Consider the following 26916-nt stretch of genomic DNA (forward strand, 5'->3'; position numbering starts at 1 on the left):
ATGGCACAGCTGGCCATACAGCCACCATCTTGAGGGGGGGGGCAAGCGAATGAGTAGGTGGCCATCAGTAGTGAAAAACACAGCAGACTCTTGGGGTGCTCTACCCCAAGCCCAGGTAGTCACAGCTTGCCACCGCACCACCTCAAACTTGTGCTCCTGGTGCGTCCTTGTCTCCTCCATTGCCCTGCTGACCTTGGGAACGGGCGACTGACAAGCGTGAGCTCACCGAAAACTTTTCGCTTTGTTGACGTTTCTTCTCAGAGCCAAGAACAGGGCAGAGCGCAAGAAGCTGCCAAAAAGTGTCGGATACGGCCATACTGCGCAGAAAGCACCGCTTCCCATCCGAACAGCGAAGTTAAGCTGCGCCAGGCGGTGTTAGTACTGGGGTGGGCGACCACCCGGGAATCCACCGTGCCGTATCCTTTTGCTTCTTCACTCCTCCTTTCCTCTTCACTCTTTCATATCTTCCCATCTTGCTTCTTCTTTCCGGCCAGCTAAAACAACGACAACGCGGAACAACGCAAGCCCCGCGGTAGAAGCCAGGGCAATAAGGAACGGTAGGCCATTGGCTCGCAGTGGCGGACTTAACTGGGGGCAGCGCAGTAGCGCACGCCAGTAAAAAGACAACGCAGCCATTGGTCAGCCGGAGAACGCAGGAGAAGCGTGCACGCAATAACCAAGCGACAGAGCAACCTCTCTGGCACCACGCCCCACATAAAAGGCGCGCCTCCAGCAAGCTATCCTTTAGTTTACTACAACTCTACAACACTACCACCAACTACATCATCAACATGGGAGACGAGGTTCAGGCTCTGGTTATCGACAACGGTTCGGGCATGTGCAAGGCTGGCTTTGCCGGTGATGACGCCCCGCGCGCTGTGTTCCCCTCGATCGTCGGTCGTCCCCGCCACACCGGCGTCATGGTCGGCATGGGCCAGAAGGACTCGTACGTCGGTGACGAGGCCCAGTCCAAGCGTGGTATCCTCACCCTCAAGTACCCCATCGAGCACGGCATCGTGACCAACTGGGACGACATGGAGAAGATCTGGCACCACACCTTCTACAACGAGCTCCGCGTGGCCCCCGAGGAGCACCCCGTGCTGCTCACCGAGGCCCCCCTCAACCCCAAGGCCAACCGCGAGAAGATGACCCAGATCATGTACGAGACTCCTCCTCTTTTCCATCACCGCCACGCAAGTGATGTGGTTTCGCATGAAAGATAGACTCACCTCCTCTCTCTCTCCCATCAGGTTCGAGACCTTTAACACCCCCGCCATGTACGTCGCCATCCAGGCCGTGCTCTCGCTCTACGCCTCGGGCCGTACCACCGGCATCGTGCTGGACTCGGGCGACGGCGTGACCCACACCGTGCCCATCTACGAGGGTTATGCCCTGCCCCACGCCATCCTGCGTCTCGATCTCGCCGGTCGCGATCTCACCGACTACCTCATGAAGATCCTCACTGAGCGCGGCTACTCGTTCACCACCACCGCCGAGCGCGAGATCGTGCGCGACATCAAGGAGAAGCTGTGCTACGTCGCCCTCGACTTCGAGCAGGAGATGCACACCGCCGCCTCGTCGTCGGCCCTCGAGAAGTCGTACGAGCTGCCCGACGGTCAGGTCATCACCATCGGTAACGAGCGCTTCCGCGCCCCCGAGGCCCTGTTCCAGCCCTCGTTCCTCGGCATGGAGTCGGCCGGTATCCACGAGACCACTTACAACTCGATCATGAAGTGCGACGTCGACATCAGGAAGGACCTCTACGGTAACGTCGTCCTGTCGGGCGGTACCACCATGTTCCCCGGCATTGCCGACCGCATGCAGAAGGAGCTCACCGCCCTCGCGCCGTCGACCATGAAGATCAAGATCATCGCCCCGCCCGAGCGCAAGTACTCGGTCTGGATCGGTGGCTCCATCCTGGCCTCGCTCTCCACCTTCCAGCAGATGTGGATCTCCAAGGAGGAGTACGACGAGTCTGGTCCCTCCATTGTCCACCGCAAGTGCTTTTGAAAGGAGAAACATCGGGCGGGAAAGAAACCTAGCATTGTTCACCGCAAGTGCTTCTGAGCATCTTCGCTGGTGTTGTTGTACAAACACTGTAGTTACAAAAACAAACGTTGCGCTCCTGCGCACAAACAGCACAACTCCATTGCCTCTTTCGATTTGGTTCTCTCCGTGTTGGTGTCGTGGCCACGCGAGAACAGGCACAGGCGGTCAGACCTATTTTCATGTTCGCCGGCAAGCGCTGGCAAGTGTCTTCGCTGGTCTTGACTTACACTTTGTAAAAAGCGTTTTTCCCGCATTCTCGTTTTCATTCTTTCCGTCTTTCTTTCTTTCTGGCTGGGGGCATCAAGGTACCCAGCCAACGAACGTCAGCCAAGCCTTTGAGGGGAGCAGGATGTGAAGGCTGATGGGTGCAGGTGAGATGCAAGGTGGGTAGGGATGCCGATATGGCCCTGAAGAGCGGGCCCGTGTAGCAATGTTGGATACGGCCATACTGCGCAGAAAGCACCGCTTCCCATCCGAACAGCGAAGTTAAGCTGCGCCAGGCGGTGTTAGTACTGGGGTGGGCGACCACCCGGGAATCCACCGTGCCGTATCCTTTTTGCTCCTCCACCTCCTCCTCCTTTTTGCTTCTTCTCACAACTCACAGGAGATGATCCCACACACAACCCATCTCCTTCGCCCCCACACACCACCACTACCACACCAAAACAGGAACTATGCCGTGCCCGTATCCTGCCTGTGGTGGGTCTTGATGAGCAATGTCTGACTTTTTTTGACAGTGGGCCCATCAGGCGTCGACGTCGGTGTCGTCGCGCTCGTCGTCTATGCACCCAAGCACCACTGTCTCCCGTTCACGGCGCTGCCTGAGTGTGAGGGGCTCCGACACGTGCTCGATCAACAGACGAAAGAAGAGTCGGTTGTCTGTGGCACAGCCACAATCAGTAATGATCGTGAGCGTAGCGTGTCGTGTCGTGTCGTGTGGAGGCATTGTGGTTGTGCGTGTGCGTGCTGTTAGATCCCGTACTGAGAATCTCTCGATGTTCTACGCCTTCGAGCTCTTCGATCCGCAATTCGAGGTCCTGGCGCCATTCCGTGCAGTAGTTGAGCGATACGTACGGCACCGTACCGTCGCCAGAACGGTGGCCGTGCAATCCGGTCGAGCTCCTCAAAGTGCCCTGCACCGTGTCCTTCGTTTCGTACCCGATCCCCTGCACGCACGCAACACAATTCACGCACGCGCGCACACGCGCGCACCAAATCAGACGCACACCCACACCCACACAAGGCTCACAGACAACAAGGAAAGAGCCGCGCACCTCGCGCATGGTGTAGCCCTGGAAGTCGGCCGTGTCCTTGACATCCCGGTCGAACACCAGTTCGCCCTTCCGGTCTCGTCGGTAGAAGTAGAACATCTCCGTGTCCAAGTTGACGCCTGAATGAACAGTGAGTTGTGGGGTAAACGACCAACCATCTGTACAGATCACCACAAAGGCCAAGCAAAGAAGTACCGTAGATGGCAAAGAGCCGCTTGACCGGCGGAGCATCCGGCATGCGGCCCCACACGCTGTTTCGACGGTAGTACGCCTCCAGATTCTCCACTTGTTTCTGTTGAAAGCGCTCAGAGGGGCGGGATGAGTGTACGAGTGCAGGCAGCAGGTAGAACGGAGTGGTACCGAGGCGCCGGCAAGGGCCAGTGTCTGGGTGATGGTGATCGGCAGGTGGGCCTCGCTCCGCTCGCCCCGCAGATGGACGAACTCACGCGGCACTTCGAAGTAGCGCGGCTGGGCCATCGGCATGATCATACCCGTGCTCCCTGTGTGATCGATCACAGGTGGGCGGTGGGCGATAGTGAGCCGCCACAGCTCGACCGAGCCAAGAATTCCAACCACCAAAGTGACACCGAGCCAGTTCGTACCCAGCGACCTGATGAATGCGACGCCCTCCTCCTGACGCAGAAGCGCCTCCATGCCCATCCGCTCGCCCGTGGCCTGCACACACCAGACGTAGGTGGTTATGGCGCGGCTTAGAAGCAGCAGCGGCGAGAGGGGTGCGGTGGTACGTACCAGGCTGCGCACGATCTTGGGCGCGCCGAGGAATGGCGCGCCGACGGCGACGTAGGAGTGGACGTGCCGGTCGATCCACTGCCGGCCGAGGTCGCCCTCGGTCACGACAAGCCGGTGCAGGAAGTACTGCAGCACCCGGTTGCCCATGGAGTGGGCCACAATGACAACTGGCGACTGGCATCGCTCGGCGGTCTTCTCGATGATCGTCCGGAGCTGCGTGAAGAATCCGTCGCGCTCCTCCAGCATGTGCGGCGGCAAGCGCCAGTCATACTGTGTGAATAGTCCAGGCTTGTCAGGCCGCCGATCACACACACACAGCACACGACACACGTACAGGCACAGCAACGAGATCGGAGTCGGTGTAGCCGAACTCGTGCAGATTCTCGATCAGCGGACCCATCACCTGTCCTCCTCTTCGCGTCAGTCCACCCAGCCATGCGAGACGTGTGATGAAGAAGCAGAAGAGCGCACATAGGAGAGATTGTTGGTGAGGGCGCCGGGGCTGAGGTACGCGCAACCGTCCTTGCCGGGTACAGGGCGCACGCGAATTCCCGGTGGATCGCTGCAGCCGTCCTGCTGCAGACACACGTGCCTCACCCACTCGTTCTGTTGGTGTCGAACCACCATGCGTCAGCGGAAGAAATGGGCGCAGCAGGGAGTGGGTGGGTGGGCGAGTGTTCATATATACTCGAAACTGGGCGTCGGCAGAGCCCTCGTCCGACGCATCTGGATCAATCCGCTTACTGGGTGAGTTGGTAGGTTGTAGTTCATCAGCTGCAGGGTGAGTTGGTGCGAATTGGTGGGAGTAGCCTGAGATGCAAGTACCTGACGGTGGGCGAGGAGAAGAGGGTTTTGAACTTCTGGGAGCCGATCTTGGCGAGGGACAGCCAGATCCACTCGCCCACCCACTCGGGATTGCCCTCTTCCACCTGCAAACTCGACGACGCCAGACCTGACAGGGCACACTCACGCACGCACGCACGCACGCACGCACACGCCAATATACAATCACGCTCGATCAATAACACGCAGGCACCGCGGTAAGTTGTTGGGCAAGGTCCGTACCGGGAAGGAGGACGATGGGGTACTTGGGCACGAGACCCTCACGCGCCATGCTGCGTCCCATGCGCGAGGGCAGGGACTTCTCGGCCAGCGGCGAGCACACGGTCACCCATTGGTCGTGCCACACGCCGGGCGCCCAATCCGAGAGCACCAGTGTGTGATCGCCGATCAACTTGTCACTTCCTGGAGGCCAATCACAGCGAGCGATCAGAAGTGATCGCAAGTCGACCTTAGGCTGGTCAACAAGTCAGTGTGGGCAGCAATGGTTGCGTACCGAAGATGACGTGGGACCACAGGGACAGCTTGACGCAGTCGGGCACGTCCGATGGAGACGACGAGGCGGAAGGGTAGAGGAAGAAGTGGAACTTCTTGTCGAAGCGAGGCGCGGTCTTGCTTTTACTCACCACCGTGCGCCCCTCCTGCGCAGCCAGTCAGCCATCAGATATCATATACGCACGCACGCACGCGCAGGCCTGCGGGTGGTGGCAGGTGGTGTACGGTGACGCCGAGTGCGATTTCGGGAATGTCTCTCCTCTCGCCTGTCTTCTTGGGTTCGCCTTCCTTGGCCGTGGACTGGAGCGGAGTGATCATGTCGTCGCTGCCTCTCTGCAGGTGCAGCTGCACGTAGCACGACGCCTTGGCCGGCAGGCCGCACTCGACCACTGTTTTCACGTGAGTCAATGCACGGCACGCACGACACGCACGCGACGGTTCACGAACCTTCGATCTGCAGGTAGCCTTCCCGTGGCCCTGCGGCGGATGGTAGAGATAACGAATGTGGAGCTGCCCCGTGGAGTAGAGCTTCTCGCGCTTGATTCGATGCGTGGTCCGCTCCTCCAGCTGTTGTGTCTTCAACCGCCTGCTGAGATCACTCTCGGCCACCGTGTCCATCTCCAAACCTTCTTTTTGGTTGGTCTGTTTTGTACCACACGCGTGCGCGAGTGCGTGAGGGACGTGCAGGCAGAGCGCTGGACATGCGTACCTTGAAATCAACTCGCAGTTGGATGGCCCCTGTCACATCCACACCGCGAATGTTCTCCGTGGGGTGAAGCGGGAACCAATGCTCCACCGACTTGTTGCGCGGAAGAGTGTGGCGCTCCAGACAAATGCGACCCTGCATAGTGATTAGCGATTCTTCAACTCGCGCATGCTGCGCGTGCAGATGTGCGCCTTCTTACGCACCAGGAATACGTCCGAGAAGATGATGTTGTGGTGCCAGAGGCTCAGCGTCACCCCGGCACACGAGTCGGGCAGTTCGCTATTGGGTGGGTGAGTGTACGATGAGTTAAACCGATTGGGATCATGGGCAAGCTTGGTGAAGGTACAAGCAACACTCCTGGTCCTGCCACTGCGGCTCCAAGCTGCGCCCGTTGTGCGCCGTGAGCGTGCGGGAGACCTGCCCGATCTTCTTGAATGTCGTGTCGTACATGGTCAGCCTACAAAACGCATCCGGGATGCCTGCACGCACATAGTCAGTAGGCGCTGTGGTTGAAGGAGAGAGGGCAGGTGAGAAACATGAACCGCTTTTCTTCGTGGTAGCGATGCTCATTGCCTGAAGTGGTGTTACGCGCAACACAACGGGCGCCTCAGGCGACTGCAAAATGAAGAATGTCAGACACACAGACCACAGCAAGTGCAGAGAGAGGGTTGAAAGGCAGCCGGCAGGCCTGATCACCTTGTCGTGGAGACAGTTGATGAGCATAACATCGGCTGCGAGCTTGTGGGTGGGACCCGACAAAGTCCAGGTAATCAGCCAGGGCCTTCTTCCGCTTCAGGCCGTCGGTGTCCAAGTTCAGTATCTGTAGCTTGTACGGAAACGAGGGCAACTTCAGCTTGGGCTGGGCCTTCTCCAGCTGAACTCAAAGTCATCAAGGCCACAAGTGGGTGATGAGCATTGTCAGTCGATCATCGACATACTCACAGTCAAGGTGAAGAGAGACACGCGCGTACATGGCAGTGGAGTGCATGCAGCTCGCTGTACCGCTTGCGCACGCTGTGCCTCCGAACCACGGGCGTGCCAGCAAGGTCGGGGCTCCCTTGGAACTGCGACGTTACATCGAGCTCATACACCTGTCCAACACCGTATAATCCAGTTAACAGTCCGTTTGCACTGGAGGAGCTGACAAACAGTTCGCACCATGTATGCTTCGTCGATGTTGCTGATGGTGTAGCCTCGCCGAAGTGCCACCGAGGTGATGCTTGTCACCGTGTACAACTCTGGTTCTGCTTCCTTGGCCTTTGGCAGCTCCGCACCTTCGAGGAGCCCGCCCCCAGCTGCAAAAACAATACACAGGCACCAGTTAGTCATAGCCCTGCAAAGAAAGAGCGGGTGACGCGACTTAGAAATGGATACCTGCGGGTTCATGGTCCTTTACCCCGACACTATACGTGTACATCGCTGGTGGTGCACGACGTCGAGCCAAGTCTTCTGAAACCCGCTTGCTGCCAACCCGCGCCGAGACGTAATTAGAAGTTTAGAATTCCTATTTGTCTCCAGCAGTGCGAGCCCACGCCGATTTGGAATGTGAGACATTTGCGCTCTGCTTCGCTCTCGCACAGGTCTGGAAAAGAAATTAAAAAAAGGAACGTGTTGGGCAAAGGCGAGGGCGACTGCAGGCCAGCTCGCGTCACGTGGGGAAGCCCTCCCTGGCGCTGCTCGACCCGGTGAGGCCTGCCCGGCTTCGTCCCAACGGGCCAGAAAAGTCCTGTGAGAGAACAAAGGGGAGTCAGTCTCTTGGCAAAGCGAAGCATCAGCATCACATCGTCTGCTCTAAGCAAGCTTGCTTACCATTGCTCGAATGCTGCTATCCTCGTTGGCCGAGTACTACATGAGACAGACAGACCGCAATGTGAGCGAGTGCAATCATGCGAGAGCGTGTGCACACTTCTCGAGTGAAGGCGGTAGCGGTGGGTGTTACCAGAATGTTGTCGTAGACGAGAAGGGCGTGCACGCAGCTGGTGCCGACGGAGCCGAGTTCGTTGTAGCATTCGTTCTTTTCTCTGTCCCATATGCGCACCTTTCCGTCCATCGAGCCCTGGCACAAATTCAAAAGCGAAGTGAGCGCCCGGTGGTCGGTAAGGAGGACAAGTTGAGGCAAGGACAAGTACGCACCGAGAAGAGGGTGGTGTCGTCAAGTGCCAGGCCATAGACCCACGACGTATGGCCGGTGAGTCGGCACATGAACTTGCCCGCGCGAAGATCAAAGACCGCAATGTGCTGGTCCTCCCTGCGCAGCGCGACACGGCAAAATGTCAAAGCCCAGGGTGATACCCTAACTCCGTAGACAAGACAGTTGGGTGGCGTACCTTCCACCGTACACGAGCTCTTGGACAGGGTCGTAGCGGATGGCACAGTACTTGTCGCCGGGTTGGTCCTTCAAGACCATCGCACATTCCTTGTCCTTAAGGCTCCACAGCCGCACTGTTGCTTGGCGTTTGAGCCACCACCTCCAGTACGAACACGTTGGGCTCAAAGAGTACCGGTTCTGTCCCAAGAGCCTGTGATGAGCCGATCTTCGTGAAAACTGAGGCCGGTTACCGCTCCGTCGTGCCCTCTGATCGTGTCCAGGTGGCAGCCCGTCTCCAGTTCCCTGGTTATTTGTTCAACGAGTATGGGTCAGCGTCGCTGTTTCAGGAACGCGGGGGCTAAGCGGGGTGGCTACCAGATCTTAATGCTGTTGTCGTTTGATCCGCTCACGACGAGCCCTCGAGACTTGTCAACTTGGCAGCACCGAATGTAGCCGATCTCGCCCGGTCGTGTCAGCGTTGTCAGGCTGCTATACGTGTCGAGATCCCAAACTGCGAAGGTAGAGCGAGTCCACACGGAGATTCTTAGTACGAGAAGTGCGAGTGGCAACTTTGGGAAAGAGAGTAGAGTGCAGGGTACCCTGAAGTGTAGTGTCCCACGAGCCTGTGACTGCCAGGTTCTGATTGATGCTCAGGCATGACACTAAGGCACCACGAGGCGATATTGTAGTGAGGAACGTGCGTAGCTGCAAGAAGAAGAGGGTGTCGCGTACAAGTGTGCTTGTGGGCCGGAATGCATCTCAACAATTTTCCCGTAGAAATGTCAATCGCGAGCATCTTGCCTGAAGATAACGAGCATAAAAGAGCGAAACTGGTGCCTCAGCAAACAAGTGGAGACGATGGGCGAAAGCACAGCAGACGTACCACGCATGGTCCCTCCGATGAGAATGTCTTTCTCAGCATACACACCCTAGGTAGCGTTGGAGAAAATGCGTCGATTAGCCTTCATTGTCGGGTTGAGGCGAGGCGGGCAGGGACGAACCAGACATCCAATTCCGCCCAGACCACGGTTCATCTCGCTGAAGTCCTCTTTCAAGGGGTCCGCGTGATCATCAGAGTTTTGATCCTGTAGTGAAGAGGAAGGTGTAAACCAACTACGAGGCTTCGGCGCCGTTCCGCATTTGAAAGAAACCAAAGGCCAAGAGTCACACCTCGTAGTGTTTGCGAGCGAAGTGGCTGGGGTTGTACACGGTCACGTGGGGCGGCTTGCCATAGTCCGTTTTAAGGCGCCCCAAGTAGAGCCACTTCCAGCCCACCTGAGAAAGGCAATAAGCGCATTGTTAGGGGGTTGTGTCTGCGAGGGAGATCACGACGGGCAATGGTGCATTTTGGATGGACTGGGCAGATGGCTGTCTCTTGCTGAGCGAGTAGTAGAGTTCCTTCCACAGCTCCTTTTCCTCGGTTAGCCTGCTGTAGTACTGCAATAACAGAGCGGTAACGATGTCAAGTAGAAGAGCATGAGGATATGCAAGCACACGTAGAGAGCGAAAATAGAGGAAGAGGGAGGGGTACCCTGCTGGTTTGTGCAAGCTGGCCAAGGTCGCGAGCGGAGAGGAAAGACAATATATGCAAAGCAACCTCCTCGGGTATGTCATCTAACCAGGAGGTATGGAGAACTCTCCAGTCCTCTTCTGCTACAATGGGCAGATTAAATCAGTAATTAATTCTTTTGCTGAAAAGAAAATGCTCGTACCTGGGCAGCTCATGGGCTCCACTTGCTCCACTTGCGTAGTCTGGGACTTTTCCTCCCTCTTGGGCAGGAGCATGCGCAGGAAGGGCAGCATCTCGCGGCACTTAATCAAAGGGCATCAACGTTTGCGCGTGCACGGCTTGGGGTTCTTGTTTGTTTGTTTTTTATTTTTGTGCCCTTTCTTTTCCTTTTTCCATGTTTGTTGTCGACGAGCTGCAGGACGATTGTTACCTTCTTCCTCCTTCCTACGCGAAGGTCTTTCTGTGGATGGCGGCCTTGCCGTCCTCCTCCCACTCTTCGCTCGAGACCCACATCTTCTTGAACGTGGCGAGGGACGCCAGGATGGAGCCGCCGATCCACGTCGAGTAGAGGCGCTCAGGCGGCGCCGAGATCTTGATCTTGATGTTGGCCGGAGCCAGACCCTTCACCTCGTCCAGCAGACGATCACCGAAACCTGATAGTTTGTTTATTGTCATGAAGGAACGTCAGCACCACCACACCACGCGCATAGTAGTCCTACACATGGGTGTACGCACCAGGGAAGAGCGTGGAGCCACCGGAGAGCACGATGTTTTGGTAGAGCACGTTTCGCAGGTCAACGTCAACCTGTGTGATTCAGAAGAAGAAGTGGAAATGGAGGTGAGTCAGTACTCTCGAAGACAAGAAAAAGAAAGAGAGTTTAGGACCACGAACCTTCTGAATTGAGTTGGTGATGGTCTCATGGATGCCGGGGTACTCTTCACCGATCAGCTCGGGGTTGAACAAAACTTCGGGCGCGTTGAAGCGCTCCATGCCCACCTCGATGACGTTGCCGTCGGGAAGCTTGTAGTTGACGTGCACCGGCTTTTTGCTCTTCTCCGATTCCAACAGCTCCTCCTCTTTCTGCAGGCACGGAACGAAGCAGATGATGACAATGAGAATGCGGTGAACCACTAGCACTAGGTGGAAGGAGAGACGAAGCAGAGTGGCACGAACCTTGGGGTCAAACGCGACGTAGCACACGGTCTCCTTGATCTGTCTGACAATCTCCCGCTCCGCGCTGGTGTGGAAGTTGTAGCCAGCGTGCCTCAGCAACGTCTGCAGGTTGTGTGTCACATCCCTGTTGTTTTCGAATGTGAGCAAAAGTCGAGCGGAGCTGCGCTTGTTGGTCTAGGTCTAGAGTTACCTTCCAGCAACATCAATGCGCTGAATGGCGTGAGGCATGGCAAAGCCCTCGAAGATGGGTACGGCGTGTGAGACACCGTCGCCCGAATCCAGCACGGCACCGGTCGTGCGACCCGATGCGTACCTACATAAAAGGCAAACGATTGTGAGTTGGCTCACCACTCAACATCGAGCCGCAACCCCGCGCATGAGTAAGATATAGCAGAGGGCAAGAACGCACAGACTGAGCACTGCTTGAAGCGAGACGTAGAGCGCGGGCACGTTGAAGGTCTCAAAGAACACCTCCGCTGCCTTCTCTCGGTTCTTCCGCGGGTTGAGCGGCGCCTCAGTGAGCAACACCGGATGCTGAGGTCGTGCCACGTACAAGCGGATTAGTGCTCCAAGGCGCGGCTTCAGCTGGTGCTAGTGTAAGAGACAGTGGGATCGTACGTCCTCGGACTGGATCTTGAGCTCAGAGTAAGTGTGGTTCCAGATGTGCTCCATTTCGGTCCAGTCGGTGACGATGCCGTGCTCGATCGGTCGCTTGAGCTTTAGCAGTCCGCGCAGCTCCTCGGCCTTCGACCCGACAAAGTATTCGCCCTCCACCGCTCCCGCCATTATCCTCTTGTGCTTTGGCTTGCCCACACTTTTCACGCCCCACGCCACAAGATCAGAACAACGAGAAGTTGGGATGAAGGGGAAGTGATGATCGCTGGAGATGGATGGCGCTAGAGCGAGAGAAGCTTGACAAAGAGAGCGAGGAAGACTTAGAATTTGGGGGGGGGCAGGTACATAGTGTGGAAGTTCACTTTGGGTGATTCATCGCCAGCAAAGCCAGCCTTGAGCACGCCCGATCCCTGCAGCGAGTAGATTCAGCGTGAGAATTGCCACGATGGCCATTCGGGTAGACGATGCCAAAATTTGCGCCAACATACGTTGTCGATCACCACAGGCTGATTCGTGAACACTTCATCCGCCATTTTCTATGTAGCGAAAACAAAAATCGAAGCTTGGAGAGGAAGTTGTCCAATCGATTGCTCTCTCGATCTTCTTCTCCGTGTGACGCAGGCAATCGAGGTAAAGTGGCTCCAAAGAGAAATGACGAAGAAAAGCTATTTCCCAAGACCTCGTCGGGTGCCCTTTCCGTTTTCTTGTTTGTACATTGATCCGTCATCAAATCGATACTGCGCTGCTGATCATGAGGAGCGTTCTGGCAAGACGAGGCGGCGTGAGCGCGGCGCGTGGTGCGGTGTCGGCCACGTCGGTGGGTCATACCGCGAGACGTCTGGTGAGCTCGTCCACGGCGAGGCCGCTGTCCGAGGTCGATCCGGAAGTGCACAGCCTCATCCACGAAGAGTACGAACGTCAGAAGTACGGCATCGAGCTCATCGCCTCTGAGGTACCTCCTCCCACGACCTCATTTTCAATAGAACGAAGATTACGCCACATTGCGCTGCTCCCTTTTACGCATTTACCTGCCGCACGTAGCGTTGTGGTCGGCACTGCCTCTGAACATCAATTTAGCACTAATTCTGATGTCTCTTAATTAATTTGTCAAATGCATGGATAGAACTTCACCTCGCGAGCTGTGCTCGAGGCCTTGGGTTCCGTCATGACCAACAAGTACTCGGAGGGCTACCCTGGCGCTCGGTACAGCTCTCCAGCCCCGGCACAACCTGCCCTCGGCCCTTGCTCACCTGTTTGGTGGTGGGTGCTGTACCAGGTACTACGGTGGCAATGAGGTGATCGACAAGAACGAGCGGCTGTGCATCCAGCGCGCTCTGGACGCCTTCCACCTGGACTCGGCCAAGTGGGGCGTCAACGTGCAGCCCTACTCGGGCTCGCCGGCCAACTTCGCCGCATACACGGCCCTGCTCAACCCGCACGACCGCATCATGGGCCTCGACCTGCCCCACGGTGGCCAGTACGACCGCCCTGGGACCCCAGTTGTCGTTGTTATTCTCCCCTTCGCCGTCTACGAGAGCCCTGGCTGACATCAGCTTGCTTGTCACTTGGCCGCGCAGTCTGACTCATGGCTACATGTCCCCCAAGAAGCGCATCTCGGCTACGTCGATCTACTTCGAATCGATGCCCTACAGGTATACACGCCGAGAATAACGTTGAAGGCTTTCGCTTGGTTCATGTTAACGCCTCATCTTTCTTGTTGTTGCTGTCATTGTCGATGTCCGCAGGCTGAACGAGTCGACCGGCTACGTTGACTACGATGAGCTGCGCCGGTCTGCCCTCCTCTTCCGGCCCAAGATCATCATCGCCGGCGCCTCCGCCTACCCGCGCAACTTTGACTACGCTCGCATGCGTCAGGTTAGCCATTCTCTCGCTCTTCACTCTTGCCTCCCGCAGTCATCGTTGTGCTGAATGAGAGGTGCGTGTGTGGGCCATCTGTAGATCTGCGATGAGGTGGGTGCCTACCTGATGGGCGACATGGCCCACATCTCCGGACTCGTGGCAGCCCAGCAGGTGCCGTCGCCGTTCGACCACTGCGACGTGGTGACCTCCACCACCCACAAGACCCTCCGCGGACCCCGCTCCGGCGTCATCTTCTTCAGGCGTGGCGTCAAGTCCGTTGATCCCAAGACCAGCAAGGGTACTGCGCCTCACCCTTGTGTGCGTCGTGTGTGTGTGCGGTGGCCGTGCGCGCTCACTCCCGAAATTGTTTGTGCAATTTTCAGAGACTCTGTACGACCTGGAGGAGCGGATCAACTTTGCGGTGTTCCCCTCGCTCCAGGGTGGTCCCCACAACAACACCATTGCCGCGCTGGCCGTGAGCTTGAAGGAGGTAATGGACTCTCATGCCCCTCAAGCCAGGCGTCAGGAGCTGACCCTCAATTCCTCGAATTCTCGTTGTATTAGGCCATGTCGCCCGAATTCGTGGAGTATCAGGTGCAGGTGAAGAAGAACTGCGCTCGCCTCGCCTCCTCCCTGCAAAGCAAGGGCTACACCCTCGTGTCGGGTACGTCGCACACACCAACGCGAGAGGCTCACAGTTTTTTTTAAGCGTCACTCACTCTCTTGCTCGGCTCCCAGGCGGCACCGACAACCACCTGCTGTTGCTCGACCTCAGGCCCCAGGGCGTTGACGGTTCGCGAACTGAGGTGCGTCAGAGATTTACGCGCTGCGTCGCGACGCCAAACAATTACTGAAAGAACGGCCAACACACGACACGACACGACACGCGATACACAGACCGTGATGGAGGCGTGCAACATCACAGTGAACAAGAACACCGTGCCCGGCGACACTCGCCCCATGGTGCCCGGCGGCGTGCGCATCGGCACTCCGGCCATGACGACCCGCGGCCTGAAGGAGGCCGAGTTCGAGGTCGTCTCCGACTTCCTCCACCGCTCCGTCCAGATCACCCAGTCCCTCGCCAAGCAGGGTACGTCCCCCTTGCACTTCCAGCTGCCTGTGTGGCTTCATTCTTACGTGACGCGCCTGTGTGTCGTGTGTGTCGTGTGTCGTGCGTGTGTGGTCGTGGTGGTGTTAACTCAACTCAGGAGGAGGCAACCTGAAGGCCTTCAAGGAGCAGGTGGAGAAGGAGAAGAGCGGCGGAGAGATCGCGCGCCTGCGCAAGGAGGTCATCGACTTCTCCGGCTCGTTCCCCCTCCCCAGCTAAACTCACCCCATTTTCCGGAATGATGAACATCACTTCTTCACCAAGCTTCACAACATAGTGATGATTGTGGAATGCCTGGAATTCAGCTGGGAAGTGGCTCCCGCCCAAGCGCTTCTATCTTGTTGTTGCACCAAATTGAACATCACTTACGCGGCAGACAACAAACAAGCTCAACGCTCAGTGAGAAGTGGATGCCATGGATTCGCCAGAGGGTCTTGGTGGTGGCGCTGCTGGCTGTAGCCCTCGGCCTCTTCGCTCTGGCCTATGTGCTGCCGTGGTACCGAATCACCGAGACCGACGTGCCCTACCCCACCTGGGACAGCAACACGACGGCCGCCACCGTTGTGTTCACCCTCTACACGGGCTACTGGTCTGGCATCGCCCGCACCATTCACCACCGCACCAACGCCTCGACGACCAAGTCGTGGTCCGAGTCCCCCGCCACCGACACTGTCCAAGACCAGCTGTGGACCGCCGGGCTGGTGGAGGGCACCATGGCGTTGGGCTTCCTCGTGCTGCTTGCGGTGGCGCTGAAGTGCGACCGCCGTGCAAGCTGGCGGTCGGGACGCCGGAGGAGGGGTGTGTTGCTGTCGGTGATCGTGGCCGTCTGTGCGTGCCTGGCCTGGCTCGGCTTTTGGCTGGGCCTGAGCCAGACCCTGGCACTCGACGGCTCGCTCTGCCCCGACGCCGCGTACGCAACCCTTTCTGCTGACGGCGGTCGGCACCCAAACCAGGGACCCCACCAGGAGGGCTGGTGCACCAACTTCGCTGGCCGCCGGTCCCACGTCGGCGCGTTCAACAGTGGCTTTGCCTGGGGGCCGCTCAGGTTCGTGGGAATCTTGACCAAGGGGAAAAGGGGGCGCTGCAGGTGGATGACGAGCTGTGAGTGTGGCTACTGTGCAGTGGATGGTGGCTGGCGCTGGTGGGCGCCGTCGTGTTTGCCGCGGTGCCGCTGGGCGAGTGCCTGCTTTGGCGCCAGGAGGAGGCGCTGCTGCAGGACGCTAGCTATCTACTGCCTCTGCTGCCCCAAAACTACAGCACCTCTCACTAACACCATACTACGACAAGCTCAAACACCAGCAAAAAGGCTACACCCGCCTACTGATTGGTTGTGGAGTTATACTTCCCCTTCTGCGATTCTTTTTTATCATTTAATTCATTTCAACTCCCACAATCTGTGCGCGGTAGCCGGGCCAAAGCTTGATGTGGGCTTGCGTCCTGTTTGGTGATGTGGGTGTGGGCAGTCAGCTTGCAAAGATGAGTTCTACGCTACTTCGAATCCAACGTGCAGCAGTAGCAAGAGGCCCGAAGCTTCTATCATCCGAACAGGTTGACGAATCACGATAATCATCGCAATTCCCAGGCTGGTTCGCCGTGTGCCGGCATAGGCACAGGGCGGACCGCCACTCCAACGCAGAGAGTAAACTCTGCTTCATCAACAAATCGCCGGACCGAAAGGTCAGGATCCCCCTGGACCCCAATACCCCCAACAACCGCGTGATTCGCCATCAAGCGGCCCACACCCACCTTTTTATCATCTAGGTCTTTTTTTTTTTTTTTTGAAGTTGTTCTTGGTTTTAAAAGCGAATTAGAAATACAATCAACTCGGGCGGGCAGTTGGGGATCTGCGGTCGCTTGCCCTCGAGCACGTCCAGCGACACGCCCATGAAGTTGCGCCCAGCGAAGGGCTCCTTGCGCGTCACCACCTCCCACATAATGGTGCGAAGGAGAACACGTCGTCCGCGGATGATCTCCGGGTGGCGAATGGCGGGTGCTGGACCGTCGGAAGTTGTGTGCTCCTCAACTTTGTAGAGATCGCACCACCGCTCGGCCACTGTCCGGACACAAGCTGCATAATATCCTGCAGGAGACACGGTGGTGACGCAACCGCCGATCATGGTTGGTGGTGACTCCCACCCTGCTCCGGGCCACAAGGTGCTGATTCAAAGCAGTTTCAAGCCTTGACAGGGCACTCAAGATGATTAGTGGACAATGTTGGATCATATAAATCGATTTGTGGTTGCTTTTAAATTGATCACTTAAAACAACGCATGCTACGTACGAGAAGAGGTTGTGGCGCGAAGGTGTTTGTCTTCTTCTGGCTCGGGTCGAGGAGATAAACAGAAGTTTATTATTTTCTTTCAGGTTTTCTGTTTCTGTTTCTTTTTGGTTTTGCGGTTCTTCGACACCTGGCCGAAGCCCGGGCGCAAGCCACTGAGCAAGCCGCTCGCTGACGACGAAAGCGATCGCCGCTTGGGCGAGGTCCTCGACGCCGCACCGCGCCGCTCCTCATCAGAATCGTCACTGGTGCCTCTGGGCGACACCTGGCTCCCAATCGCGCCGCCTGACTGAGACAGCTGGTTCCTAAGGCCGGCCTTCTCGGCTTCTGCATCTTCTTCATCTTCTTCTTTGCCCTCGTCTTGCTTCTGTTGTGGTTGATGATGCGATTGTGGTTGGTCTCGCTTGAGCTGCGGCGCGGAGATGAAGACGTCGCTTCCGGCAACCGATGAGGAGTCGTCCATGCGCAGCAGGGAGGACGAGGTGGCGAGTCCCTTGCCACTGATGGTGGTCACTCCCTTGAACGTGCCCACGGTCAGCCGTCGCGAGCGCCGCACGAGGCGCATCATCGACTTCTCGCCGCCGCTCGTGGCCAGACTCCCGCCGCTTCCGCGGGCCGCGGGCACGCCGTTGTTGTCTTGTTCCTGCTGCTGGCGCGCATTGAGCTGCTGGACGCGCTGCTCGATGAAGGCCTTGTGCTTCTTCTCCAGGTCCTGATTGAACGGATTGGCCTGCACCGCTAACGAAAAGTACTGATACGCAGCCGCTCTTGGTGAGACGTCGGGTCGAAAAAAACGCTCCCGCACACGTGTGGCACAAGCAACAAACACAAGACACCGACACGCCACCCGCACGACACCACGACACGACACGCGAAGTGTCTTGAGTTGTACCTCGACAGCTTCTTGGGCACGGTCCGGGTCTCGGGACAAGTAGGCGGCGTATTCGGCCAGCACGTCGGCTTGCGTTGAGTCAATCCGCAGAGCTTCCTGGAAGACAAAGTGAGGAATGTCTGACAAGTTGGCCGGATCGAGCACGCATTCTTTAGCGTTCTTTAGCGAAGGCGGACATTACCTGGTACTGGCGTTCGGCCAAGCGACGGAGTCGTTCGATGCGGACCACGGCTTCGCTCTCCTGTTCTTCGCCCTGCCGTCTGTACTCGGGCAGGCGCTCCTTCACGACCTCGGCCAACCGGTCGAGAACAGAGGCCAGCTTGAGCAGTATGTCGCAGTCGTCCGATTTCATGGCCAGGCCGGCAAGGTACTCGTCCCTCGCCTTGATTGAGCGATCGGAGTTAAAAGGGGTGTCGCCTTACCACCCCCGCACCAGCAGAAGCGTACCCGGTTCAGGTAGATCTCCTGGTGCTTCTTGATGCTGGCAAATGATCGCTCGGCGTGTCGCTCTGCCTTCTTGGCGTTGAAGAGGGACACCAGCGGCAGCTGCGAAATCTGCAGCATTTGGGTCAGCCGAAAGAGCTCAGCAATAATAAGAATAATAATAGTAACAATGCAGCTGGGATCAGTGGCTGGGGTTGGACCGAGGGTGCGATTTGGACAACGGCGTCTTGCGTGGCCTCGACGGAGGCGGCCTCCTCTTCGCCGTCGCTGTTCACCCAGCGCCAGAGCCGGGCCTCGAACTCCTCGCTGAACTTGAGGCCGGCGAGGGCGGTCACGCGCCCGAAGACCACGCCCAGGTTCATCGCCTGCTTCAGGTCCCACTCCTTCCCCTCCTGCGTACGCCCGTACAGTCAGCCAAAGCCTCGTGTTGCGTGCCGTGCGTGCCGTGCGTGTCGTACCTCGTCGGGTGTCAAGGAGCATGGGTAGCGCGTCAGCAGGGCCTTCTTGATGTCCAGTGCCGCACGCAGCCCGGGACACGGAATCGTAGAGGAAGAGGCGGACGCGAGGTGCGAGTCGGTCGAGGGCGCAGCCTCGGCGGCGGTGTGCTCCGACGACGAGCCCTGGCGCCAGAAGCGCGGGTGGTGGAGAAGCCGATGGAGGAACGCGCCCACCACGCGCTTGGTGTCCCGCTCCCCCACGCTCCGCACCGCCGCCCGCATGAGCTCCCGTAGCTTGTTCTTGAGCACGCGCGACACCATCTCTGCGCGATGCCCGAGGCAGATGAGGAGGAACGTCAGTCTTTTGTGGTGGTTGTCGGAGTTAAAACCAATCGCAGGCGTACCCATCAGCAGCCATCGACGGAGGGTAGGTTCTGTCACGTGCTTGCGCAGATGGCCGAGGCATCGTAGGTTGATCCCAGCGCGGTGCATGTCGATCACGATCAGCCGCGAGTCCTCTGCCGCCAGCCGCCACATTCTGCGCAGCACATGAGGGGCAAGACTGATGCGTCAGGTCGCACGATGGGTGTCGGCTAGGCGCTGAGGTGGTAAATAGATACCGCTGTTCGGTCAGTGGCGCGTAGACGAGTCTGAAGAATCGGTCGAGTCGGCGAGCAAACCGAGGGATCACAACGTCGAGCAGGTGCTTCGTGGCTTCCCGCACTTCAGCGTTGTGGCCCCGCAAGACGTCCGTGTTCATCGGATCGTGTCCCCACCTGCAGCGACGCCACAATGAAACCTGCGTCAGGCAACACGACACGACCCACGACACGACACGACGAGCACATGACACGACACACGACACGACACACCAAGGCATACCGAGAAAAGGCGTCGGAGCATAGCGGGAGGTGGTAACCCCGAACGAATTCGGGGCGGAACAGCTGGAAGAGGAAACCACCACGCACGCCCGGCATGGGCGTCGTGGGAGGAAAAACGCGGGCCGTGTCCAGTACGTAGAATCGATTGTCCTTCCCGCGGTGGCCCTCTGCCGAGAGACAGAGGCGATGGGGCGTGAGCCGAGGCAAGCAGGCGTGAGGGGAGGGGGAAGGGGTTGGGTTGGGTTGGGGTGCGCACCGATATCGCCAGGCCCGCAGATGGGCACCCGGCGCGCGGTCTTGAGCAGCTCCGGCGGCACGACGGGAACGATGTAGTGGGATTTGATGTTGAGCGCGCGGCCGGCCTTCTTCATGAGCGCGTTCATCTCCTTGTACTTGTTGTGCAGCGTCTTGCCCCCGTCCGCCGAGCCGTACACGATCTGTTGATTTAATCGGAGGTCGTTAATAAGTCTGGCTACGCAGTTGATGGAGGAGGAACGCACAGTGTTGGAGCCCACAGGCAGAATAGACGTGGCACTGAGCCGATAGCCCTTGTAGTCTATGAACAGTCCGCAACACGTATGAATAACTGCTTGAGCTCGAGTGACGTGAAAGAAGTGCGTACCGATGACGGTCATCAAGGGGAAGTGGAGGGTGTTGGGGAAGCGCGAGTTGAGCGAGTAGTTGATGTAGGCCGTGAGGCCCTTGATCTCGTGCTGCGTGGCCTTCATGGCGAACTCGTCGCCGCCGTACAGCTGCGCTGAGTCGATGGCGAACTTGAAGAGGATGCCGTGCGAGATGTACTTGGCCCCGCCCGCGACTCCGCCGAGGTTGACCGGCGGTATGAGCTTCTTGGCGTCCGGCTGCGGGAGCTCGTCGACGATGATTTGCGCCAGCACTTCGGCAATGACCGTGAATTGGTGCACCAGGTCGCCGATCTTGACCGAGGGCTGCTCTCGCGACAAAGAACGAAGATGATAAGGACGAAGCGAGAAAATGTCGGGGGAGGGATGTGAGTGGTCGAGAGGCCTTACCTTGCTCTTGCCAGCGAGGAGGATGGGGTTGAAAGGTGCGGAAACGAAGTGGTCCTGTCGTGCCAGCTCGCCGACGTCGACGAATCGGCCTCGCGGCGTGAGCAGTTCTTCGCGGTGCGACTTCATGACCATCTGGAATTCCTCATTCCAGTCTCTTGACATACCTAAAATACCAGACACGCACAGCGTCGCATGAGTTGAATAAGAGAGAGGGAGAGGGAGAGAGAGAGAGAGAGCGAAGGGCATCGCGCACCTCGGTTGACGATGATGGCGCGTATCCACCATTGCTGGTCCTCGTAGGAGTTGGTGGCCAGGCTCACCATTTCGGGCTTCTTGTCCTTGTTCGCTCTGCACCAACTATGTGTGAGAGAGTGGTACGTGCGCGGTGCGTGGTGGGTGGTGGGCGGTACTTGTATTTGATGGTGAAGCCGAACTTGCCCTCCCAGCCGACACCGCGGTTGGCACGGAACTCGCGCACACGCACGATGTCCGTCAGCTCGATGGCCATCGTTATCGGCGCCGCATGGTAGTAGTCGTTCAATTTCTGTTTCTGCATTCACAATCGCCAGAGTCAGCAGCTATCAAGCCATCCCAATGCGACTGCTGGGCCGACCATGCTGGGCGTACCATGTCGTCATCCGCAAACGACTGGAAGTGTTCCGACACTTTGCTGATCTTGGCCAGGCTCTGCGCGCTGTAGGTATCCAAGATCTGCGAGAGGGCAGCGGGAGAGGGGTGAGTGTCGACACACACCCCTACAGCAGTGCACGGAGCAGAACTGAGCGAACCTTGTCGGAGATCGTGACTTGATTCTCGTCGACGCTGATGTTGACCGAATCGAACACCGTCTGGGGCGTTGGGATGCCGGTCTTCGGGTCGACTTTCACGCGCACGCTCCACATAAACAGCTCGCCCTTCTTGATTGGCTGCGCTAGAGCTCGCAGGTCTGCAGCCACCAATCAAAAATGTGTTTTTTATAAGTATACGTGTAAATCATCGCACACGCCACCCTAGAAGATGACTGCAAAGGCGGTGGTACCGTGTTGGGTTTGTAGGGAGCGTTGGTCCTGCAGGTAGCTCTGCCTGTCCTGCGGCCGAACGATCATGGAGCCCTTGGTTTGCTGTTGCTTCTTCATGTAGTGGTAGATGTCGCCGTCGTCGACGCTCTCCTGGATGGCGGCTCTGCGACCAGAGCTGTGCGAGGAAGCACTGAGGGCGATGAGCGTCAACGGCGGCGGAGGTGGCGGTGGCACTGGAATCGCGAAAGGTGTCGATAGTGATGACGACGATGACGCAGGTGAAGAAGAGAACGCAAAGGGCAGTGGCGAAGGACGGGCGGGCGAAGACTTGGGCGACTTGGTCTTCTTCTTTTTCTTTTCTTTCGCCTTCTCTTTCATCTTGGCCGGCTGCAGCATCGGGACGGGCGCGAAGTCCATTTCCTGGTAGTTGCTCGATTCTCCGTCATCGCTCTGCTCATAGACCTCGACTTCGGTTCTCTGACTCTCTCCGGCTCCGGCGTACCTCTCCACGACGGGACCTTCGCTTTCATTTCTCGTTTCGTTCTTTTTGGCTTCGCTCTTTGGCGGCGTGGCTTCGTCATCGCAACCTTCGTCGTCTTCATTGACCTCGACGTAATAGGAGCTCGGAATGGCGCCCTCGGCGCTATTCTTTTCCCTGGTCATCGGTGGGTTGCCGTCGTCCGCCTCTACTTCGACATAGGCCGATGCCGTGGTCGCCGCTGCGGTCGTGTGTCCGTATACGTCCGATTCTCGCACACCACGCAGCTGCGTGTTGGGTTCCTGGTCCTCCTCGTCCGTGTCGCTTGCAGAGTCTTCGCTGAGCTCCGCGCTGCGCCCGCTGCGCGAGTCCTCCGACGCCGAGGCTTGGTCTACGTCGACGAGAGAGTAGACGTCGACAACGCGTGCCCGGTCGCCGTCGGCGACGACTTCTGTCGGTGTGTACATGCTGTCGCCCAGGTGGCTGTTCATCCTCTTTTCCTTCTTTCGCCCGTCTTTCTTCTTTTCGTTCTTCGCCTTCGTTTTCTCTTTCTTCGCGTTCTCTTTCCTCTGCGTCACCGCCACCTCCTCGTTGTTCGGTCGCTCCACGAACTCGTCCTCCTGTTCCGACGTCGCAGACCCTCCTTCTCGCCATCGTCGTATCTCCTCTTCAAGCAGAGGCTGCTTTGTTTCTCCTTCCTGGTTGCATGCGGTGCGTGCGGCGCCTTCGTTAGTGAAAGAAACGAGTCAATTGAGTTGGGACGATACGTGTACCTGTTGCTCGATCGATTCGATGACTTGCTCCACGCCGGCCATGATGAGTCCAATTCTTCGTCTGTTCCTCTCCTGGCGATTCTCCGCGAAGGCCAGCTCGAAGTTGATCAAGAACAGTCCATTCGTTTGGACCTCGATCGCAGTTTCGCCTTTGGCCTGTATGCCACACACAGCAAACGTTAGCCAACAATCAACATCCACACGCACACGACACACGACACACGACACACGCACCTCTTTGATGACGCGGACGATCGCGCTCAAGAGGCTCACCTCCTCGAGCAGGATCTGCAGGGATACGAGCGCCTCGCACACGATCTGGGCGATCTCCCTGGCCCTGATCTCGATCTTCGCCCGGACCTTCTTCTTTGTCTTTTCCTTCTTCTCCTTCTTGCCCGTCGACGCCTTCTCTCTCTTGCTGACGTCATCATTGGCCTGCTGCGGGCGCTTGGCCGCCGTTCGCTGGCGCTTGAGTGCCAGCTTCTCATCCAGGGACTGGATGTGGCTGAGCACGCAGCGGAGGGAGGCCAGGGCCGACCGCCGCACCTCCTGGTCTTCGCTGCCGAGCGTCACGATCAGCTGTTCGACGTGAGCCGTCATCACGTTCTTGCTGCCCTTCATGAAGGCCCGCATGCCGCCCTGCGATGATGATGATGGCGATGTTGAACCAAAAGAAGAAATTGAGAGTCAGCCGTTGAATGGAATGCGTCGTGACGCCACATTCCAGATGAGCGGCGCACCGATCGCCCGAGAATGATCTCGACGCAGCGGCCACACTCCTGCATCATCTCGATGTTGAGCGAGACGTTGACGGCGGCCGACCCGGTCTTGGCGTAGAAGCACCTGTGTGGGGATGGACATGGCTTCAGCCCGTGTGACGCAGAGGAAGAGGGCGATCATGGCGCACTATGGTCGTGGGTGGTGCGGTACCGCCAGAACAGGTTCTCGTGGACCTCGAACAGAGAGGCGATGCCGTGCATTCGGATGAACCGCCGCACGAAGCGGTCATCTTGGCTGGTGAGCGCCGCGCTCAGTGAGGTCAGCATCCGCTTGGTGACTCGACCGCGCAGCACGTTCACCCAATACAGCGGATACTCAACCTGCACAGCGAAAAAGTAAATAAAATAAAATAAAATAATTAATTTGCATTTGTATTTTGTGGACATAAATTCGCGGTTAATATTGCGTATAAAAATGTTGTATTACCCACCTTCTATTGTTATTTTTTTATTACTTATTATTTATTTATTGAGAGGGACGTACTGGAGTCTGCTGGCGCTTGAGCTGAGGCGGTGCGGCGCGCTCGAGTCTGGGAGAGGAGCTCGCCGCTTTGTCCCTGCTGGCTGCACTGCTCAGCATGCCCCGCCGCAACATCCTCGGTCTTTTCTCAAGGCCTGCCCGGCCTCCTCTGTTTAGTTTGGTTTTTTTGAGCGCGGTGAGCTTTTCCGGGCTGCCGCCTTTGCGTTGTCCTTTCGTGCGTCTGCGAGCCGACTCAACTACACCCATCCCGGCCACGACGAGTCGCGACAACTTCAAACAATCCGATCCGTACCTTAAATCTTTACTGGTTGCCCTTCGCTCTTTTGTTTCCTTCTTTCATCGCTTTCGTTCTTTCGGTTCGGACCTAACTTGATGTTGGATTCGTAGGCGACCACCTGGGGCGTCTTGATGCCCAGGCGGTACATGTAGGACTTGCGCAGGTAGAGCTGGTCCTTGGCCTCGGGCTTGACGGCGAACACCTGCTCGGGCACGCCGGCGAGTCGCGGGTTGAAGAGCGCAACTGACTGGTCCCTGTTATCGTTGGTGTGTGGTGGTCCTGCACATTGTTTAGCCTTTTTCCCCTTAATTAAGGGGAGATGGAAGCACTCCGAGATGGAACACGCTGCCGGGCGACTCGTGTGAGTACAACCACCTCTTCACGGGCATGTACGTCCTCGTCAACTTCGGCTACAACATCTTCATCCTGCTCGTCACCAAGCACGCCTCGGCCACGCTCTTCACGCTGGCCTTCGCCCTGCGTCTGCCGAGAAGACAGAAGTAGCCGTTCTGGATCTGGTCGGGGATGTCGCTCGCCGAGATGCCGCCGAAACCGGGGAGCATGGTGACCGGGAGGAGGGACAAGCTCACGCCCAGCTGGAACCTGCGTCAGCCCGAAGGTCGGTCAGCTCTCTACCACCCTGTGCAGACCACCAAAGCCGCGCGTCAGCCACGGGAATGTTTGAAATGTAGATTGGTGGGGGGAGCGTACCGCGTGGGGCGGCGGGCACCTCGAACTTGCCCAGGCCGACGATGCGCGACCTCAAGGGTTTTGGTCTTGGGCGCCCCGGAGCAGCGGCTGGGCCTCGCTCGAGTCCCTGAGCTTGGCGAAGGTGGCCTCGCTCATCACGATCTGGCCGCCGTGAGTGAGCGCTGTGATGCGAGCCGCGGCGTTGACCACCGGCCCGATGTACTCCACCCGACGCGTCATCGGATCACGCACCACCTTGGGTGTGCCCAGGTGCACGCCCATGCGCACCCGCAGGCCCTTGTACAGCACCCGGTCGTCGGTGTCGCCCCACTCCTCAGCTGCGCCCGGGTGCTCGAGCAGCGCGAGGGCCAGTTCACTGCGAACAGGGCCTGTGCACGTCGGCGCACCAGGCCAAGGCGTCGGCGGCCTGCTGGAAGGCCATGCAGAAGGAGCCTTCGCCGCTGTTCCGGTCCCGAATGAACACCACCTCGTAGCCGCGGTGCGGCTTGAGTGCGCTCCGCAGGGCCTCGTTGTGGAGGAGCGTGGCGTCGCGCGTGGCGGCGTTGAACTCCCAGAGCGAGGCGGCGCGCGTGATGTCGGTGAACACGATCGTCACCTCGCCCTCTGTACGGCCCCGGCCGCCGCCGCACGGGCCGACATGTTCCCGGAGGCATTCGACGACGAACCCGACGAGCCGTTCGACGAGCCTGCCGATGGCATAGTCCACGAGCCGTAGGCGTTCTGCCGCATGCCGCCGCCCGAATGGGCCGATGACGACGAGCCGGTCGTGGAAGTGGTGAACGAGGTGGCGCCGGCGAGGCGCCTACACCTCCAGTCGAGTCGCCGTGCATGGCCGACAGGCGGGTCATGATCTCGAGGAATGTGGGGCGGATGGTCGGGTCGCGGTGCCAGCAGCTCGTGATCAGCTCCTCGAACTCAACAGGCCACGCACCGCGTTGTCGGGCATGGCGGGCCGCAGGTTATCGCGGATGACCGACACCGCCACGGCCGACGGGCTGAGGCCCATGTAGGGCTGCTCGCGGGTGAGCAGCTCCCACAGGATGATGCCGAAGCTGTACACATCGGCCAGGACGAAGTCCACGTCGGCCGACTCGTTGAGCACCTCGGGCGCCTTCCAGTGCACGCTGCCGGCCACATCGCGCGACCCGCCGCCCTTTCCGATGTCCTCCTTGAACTTGGTGAGGCCAAAGTCGCTCACCTTGACGTCCCACTTGGTGTCGAGCAGCAGGTTGAGCGACTTGAGGTCGCGGTGCACGATGCCCGACGAGTGGAGGAAGTGCATGCCCTTGGAGGCCTGGTAGGCCATCTTGGCCTTGAGCGCGAACGGCAGCTCCGTAGATGGCCGCGAGTGTGGCACGATCCAACACGAAGGTCGGGCCGCCATGCCCTACAACGCGGTCGGCGCGCGGCTCTGGAATGTTGAAGGCTGGTATTCAAAGAATATCAGAAGAATGCAAGGCGCCACAATCAAGCCTGGAGGGTAGCGAGGTTTACCGGGTGCGATGGCATGGCAGCGGGGATGCCGCCCACATCTTCGATCAAGCCGTACCAGCCGTCGGACAGGGCGTTGGTCGAGACGCCAACTGTGACATCTACAGGAGCCGTAGCGGTCACTTCACATTCCCTAACGCACTTGCGGTTGCGTCCTCGCTGATCGCCGATGAGTGAGTGGGCGATTTGGCCCATTCCCGAATGCACACCACTAGAACACCCAGAGCAACAGGGAAACGCCGCACCCAACCGAGAACG

At 58.4% G+C, this 26916-nt stretch overlaps 11 protein-coding genes and 1 pseudogene across 11 annotated transcripts; 4 read left to right on the plus strand and 8 right to left on the minus strand.

Annotated features, from left to right (window-relative positions):
- Positions 1-791: 791 nt before the first annotated feature.
- On the plus strand, positions 792-2010 carry ACA1_036280 (actin-1, putative; the record flags this gene model as incomplete). The annotated part of the gene is made up of 2 exons (XM_004352025.1): positions 792-1159; positions 1251-2010. The coding sequence occupies 2 exons, from the start codon at positions 792-794 to the stop codon at positions 2008-2010; spliced, it is 1128 nt and encodes a 375-aa protein (XP_004352077.1).
- Positions 2011-2794: 784 nt separating this feature from the next.
- ACA1_036290 (phospholipid:sterol acyl transferase) lies at positions 2795-5196 on the minus strand (the record flags this gene model as incomplete). The annotated part of the gene is made up of 12 exons (XM_004352026.1): positions 2795-2928; positions 3032-3215; positions 3324-3439; positions 3516-3612; positions 3681-3820; positions 3923-3995; positions 4071-4340; positions 4405-4473; positions 4542-4676; positions 4759-4813; positions 4896-5022; positions 5136-5196. The coding sequence occupies 12 exons, from the start codon at positions 5194-5196 to the stop codon at positions 2795-2797; spliced, it is 1461 nt and encodes a 486-aa protein (XP_004352078.1).
- Positions 5197-5371: 175 nt separating this feature from the next.
- ACA1_036300 (C2 domain containing protein) lies at positions 5372-7528 on the minus strand (the record flags this gene model as incomplete). Its single annotated transcript, XM_004352027.1, is given in 12 exon segments — positions 5372-5551; positions 5631-5738; positions 5853-5972; positions 6115-6246; positions 6315-6390; positions 6458-6590; positions 6654-6726; positions 6808-6849; positions 6869-6985; positions 7083-7202; positions 7270-7406; positions 7486-7528. 12 exon segments carry the CDS (start codon positions 7526-7528, stop codon positions 5372-5374), a joined length of 1281 nt encoding a protein of 426 aa, XP_004352079.1.
- A 231-nt stretch (positions 7529-7759) lies between these two features.
- Positions 7760-8518, minus strand: ACA1_036310 (WD40 repeat-containing protein; the record flags this gene model as incomplete). Its single annotated transcript, XM_004352028.1, has 5 exons — positions 7760-7837; positions 7921-7956; positions 8051-8167; positions 8245-8359; positions 8439-8518. 5 exons carry the CDS (start codon positions 8516-8518, stop codon positions 7760-7762), a joined length of 426 nt encoding a protein of 141 aa, XP_004352080.1.
- A 272-nt stretch (positions 8519-8790) lies between these two features.
- On the minus strand, positions 8791-10222 carry ACA1_036320 (WD domain, G-beta repeat-containing protein; the record flags this gene model as incomplete). The annotated part of the gene is made up of 8 exons (XM_004352029.1): positions 8791-8930; positions 9019-9081; positions 9152-9220; positions 9303-9348; positions 9421-9504; positions 9590-9694; positions 9749-9845; positions 10179-10222. 8 exons carry the CDS (start codon positions 10220-10222, stop codon positions 8791-8793), a joined length of 648 nt encoding a protein of 215 aa, XP_004352081.1.
- A 151-nt stretch (positions 10223-10373) lies between these two features.
- ACA1_036330 (Centractin, putative) lies at positions 10374-12251 on the minus strand (the record flags this gene model as incomplete). Its single annotated transcript, XM_004352030.1, has 9 exons — positions 10374-10582; positions 10665-10734; positions 10822-11010; positions 11104-11227; positions 11294-11416; positions 11513-11637; positions 11722-11917; positions 12064-12128; positions 12207-12251. The coding sequence occupies 9 exons, from the start codon at positions 12249-12251 to the stop codon at positions 10374-10376; spliced, it is 1146 nt and encodes a 381-aa protein (XP_004352082.1).
- Positions 12252-12469: 218 nt separating this feature from the next.
- ACA1_036340 (serine hydroxymethyltransferase) lies at positions 12470-14905 on the plus strand (the record flags this gene model as incomplete). Its single annotated transcript, XM_004352031.1, has 11 exons — positions 12470-12670; positions 12842-12921; positions 12995-13195; positions 13296-13370; positions 13464-13593; positions 13678-13876; positions 13962-14068; positions 14143-14242; positions 14317-14384; positions 14476-14668; positions 14787-14905. The coding sequence occupies 11 exons, from the start codon at positions 12470-12472 to the stop codon at positions 14903-14905; spliced, it is 1473 nt and encodes a 490-aa protein (XP_004352083.1).
- Positions 14906-15096: 191 nt separating this feature from the next.
- Positions 15097-15956, plus strand: ACA1_036350 (uncharacterized protein; the record flags this gene model as incomplete). Its single annotated transcript, XM_004352032.1, has 2 exons — positions 15097-15731; positions 15809-15956. 2 exons carry the CDS (start codon positions 15097-15099, stop codon positions 15954-15956), a joined length of 783 nt encoding a protein of 260 aa, XP_004352084.1.
- A 1090-nt stretch (positions 15957-17046) lies between these two features.
- ACA1_036360 (uncharacterized protein) lies at positions 17047-24293 on the minus strand (the record flags this gene model as incomplete). The annotated part of the gene is made up of 24 exons (XM_004352033.1): positions 17047-17694; positions 17857-17952; positions 18038-18238; positions 18304-18411; positions 18501-18692; positions 18759-19060; positions 19142-19275; positions 19358-19513; positions 19620-19785; positions 19875-20055; positions 20119-20174; positions 20241-20565; positions 20650-20813; positions 20903-20997; positions 21060-21199; positions 21277-21360; positions 21438-21595; positions 21689-21843; positions 21961-22844; positions 22920-23075; positions 23154-23558; positions 23660-23762; positions 23850-24019; positions 24183-24293. The coding sequence occupies 24 exons, from the start codon at positions 24291-24293 to the stop codon at positions 17047-17049; spliced, it is 5190 nt and encodes a 1729-aa protein (XP_004352085.1).
- Positions 24294-24472: 179 nt separating this feature from the next.
- On the minus strand, positions 24473-25019 carry ACA1_036370 (uncharacterized protein; the record flags this gene model as incomplete). The annotated part of the gene is made up of 2 exons (XM_004352035.1): positions 24473-24710; positions 24871-25019. 2 exons carry the CDS (start codon positions 25017-25019, stop codon positions 24473-24475), a joined length of 387 nt encoding a protein of 128 aa, XP_004352087.1.
- ACA1_036380 (uncharacterized protein) lies at positions 24776-25024 on the plus strand (the record flags this gene model as incomplete). The annotated part of the gene is made up of 1 exon (XM_004352034.1): positions 24776-25024. One exon carries the CDS (start codon positions 24776-24778, stop codon positions 25022-25024), a length of 249 nt encoding a protein of 82 aa, XP_004352086.1.
- A 194-nt stretch (positions 25025-25218) lies between these two features.
- ACA1_036390 lies at positions 25219-26853 on the minus strand (annotated as a pseudogene).
- Between the last annotated feature and the right edge of the window lie 63 nt (positions 26854-26916).

The sequence above is a fragment of the Acanthamoeba castellanii genome (assembly GCF_000313135.1).
Source record: "Acanthamoeba castellanii str. Neff unplaced genomic scaffold scf7180000084565, whole genome shotgun sequence".
Taxonomy (NCBI): Eukaryota; Discosea; order Longamoebia; family Acanthamoebidae; genus Acanthamoeba; species Acanthamoeba castellanii.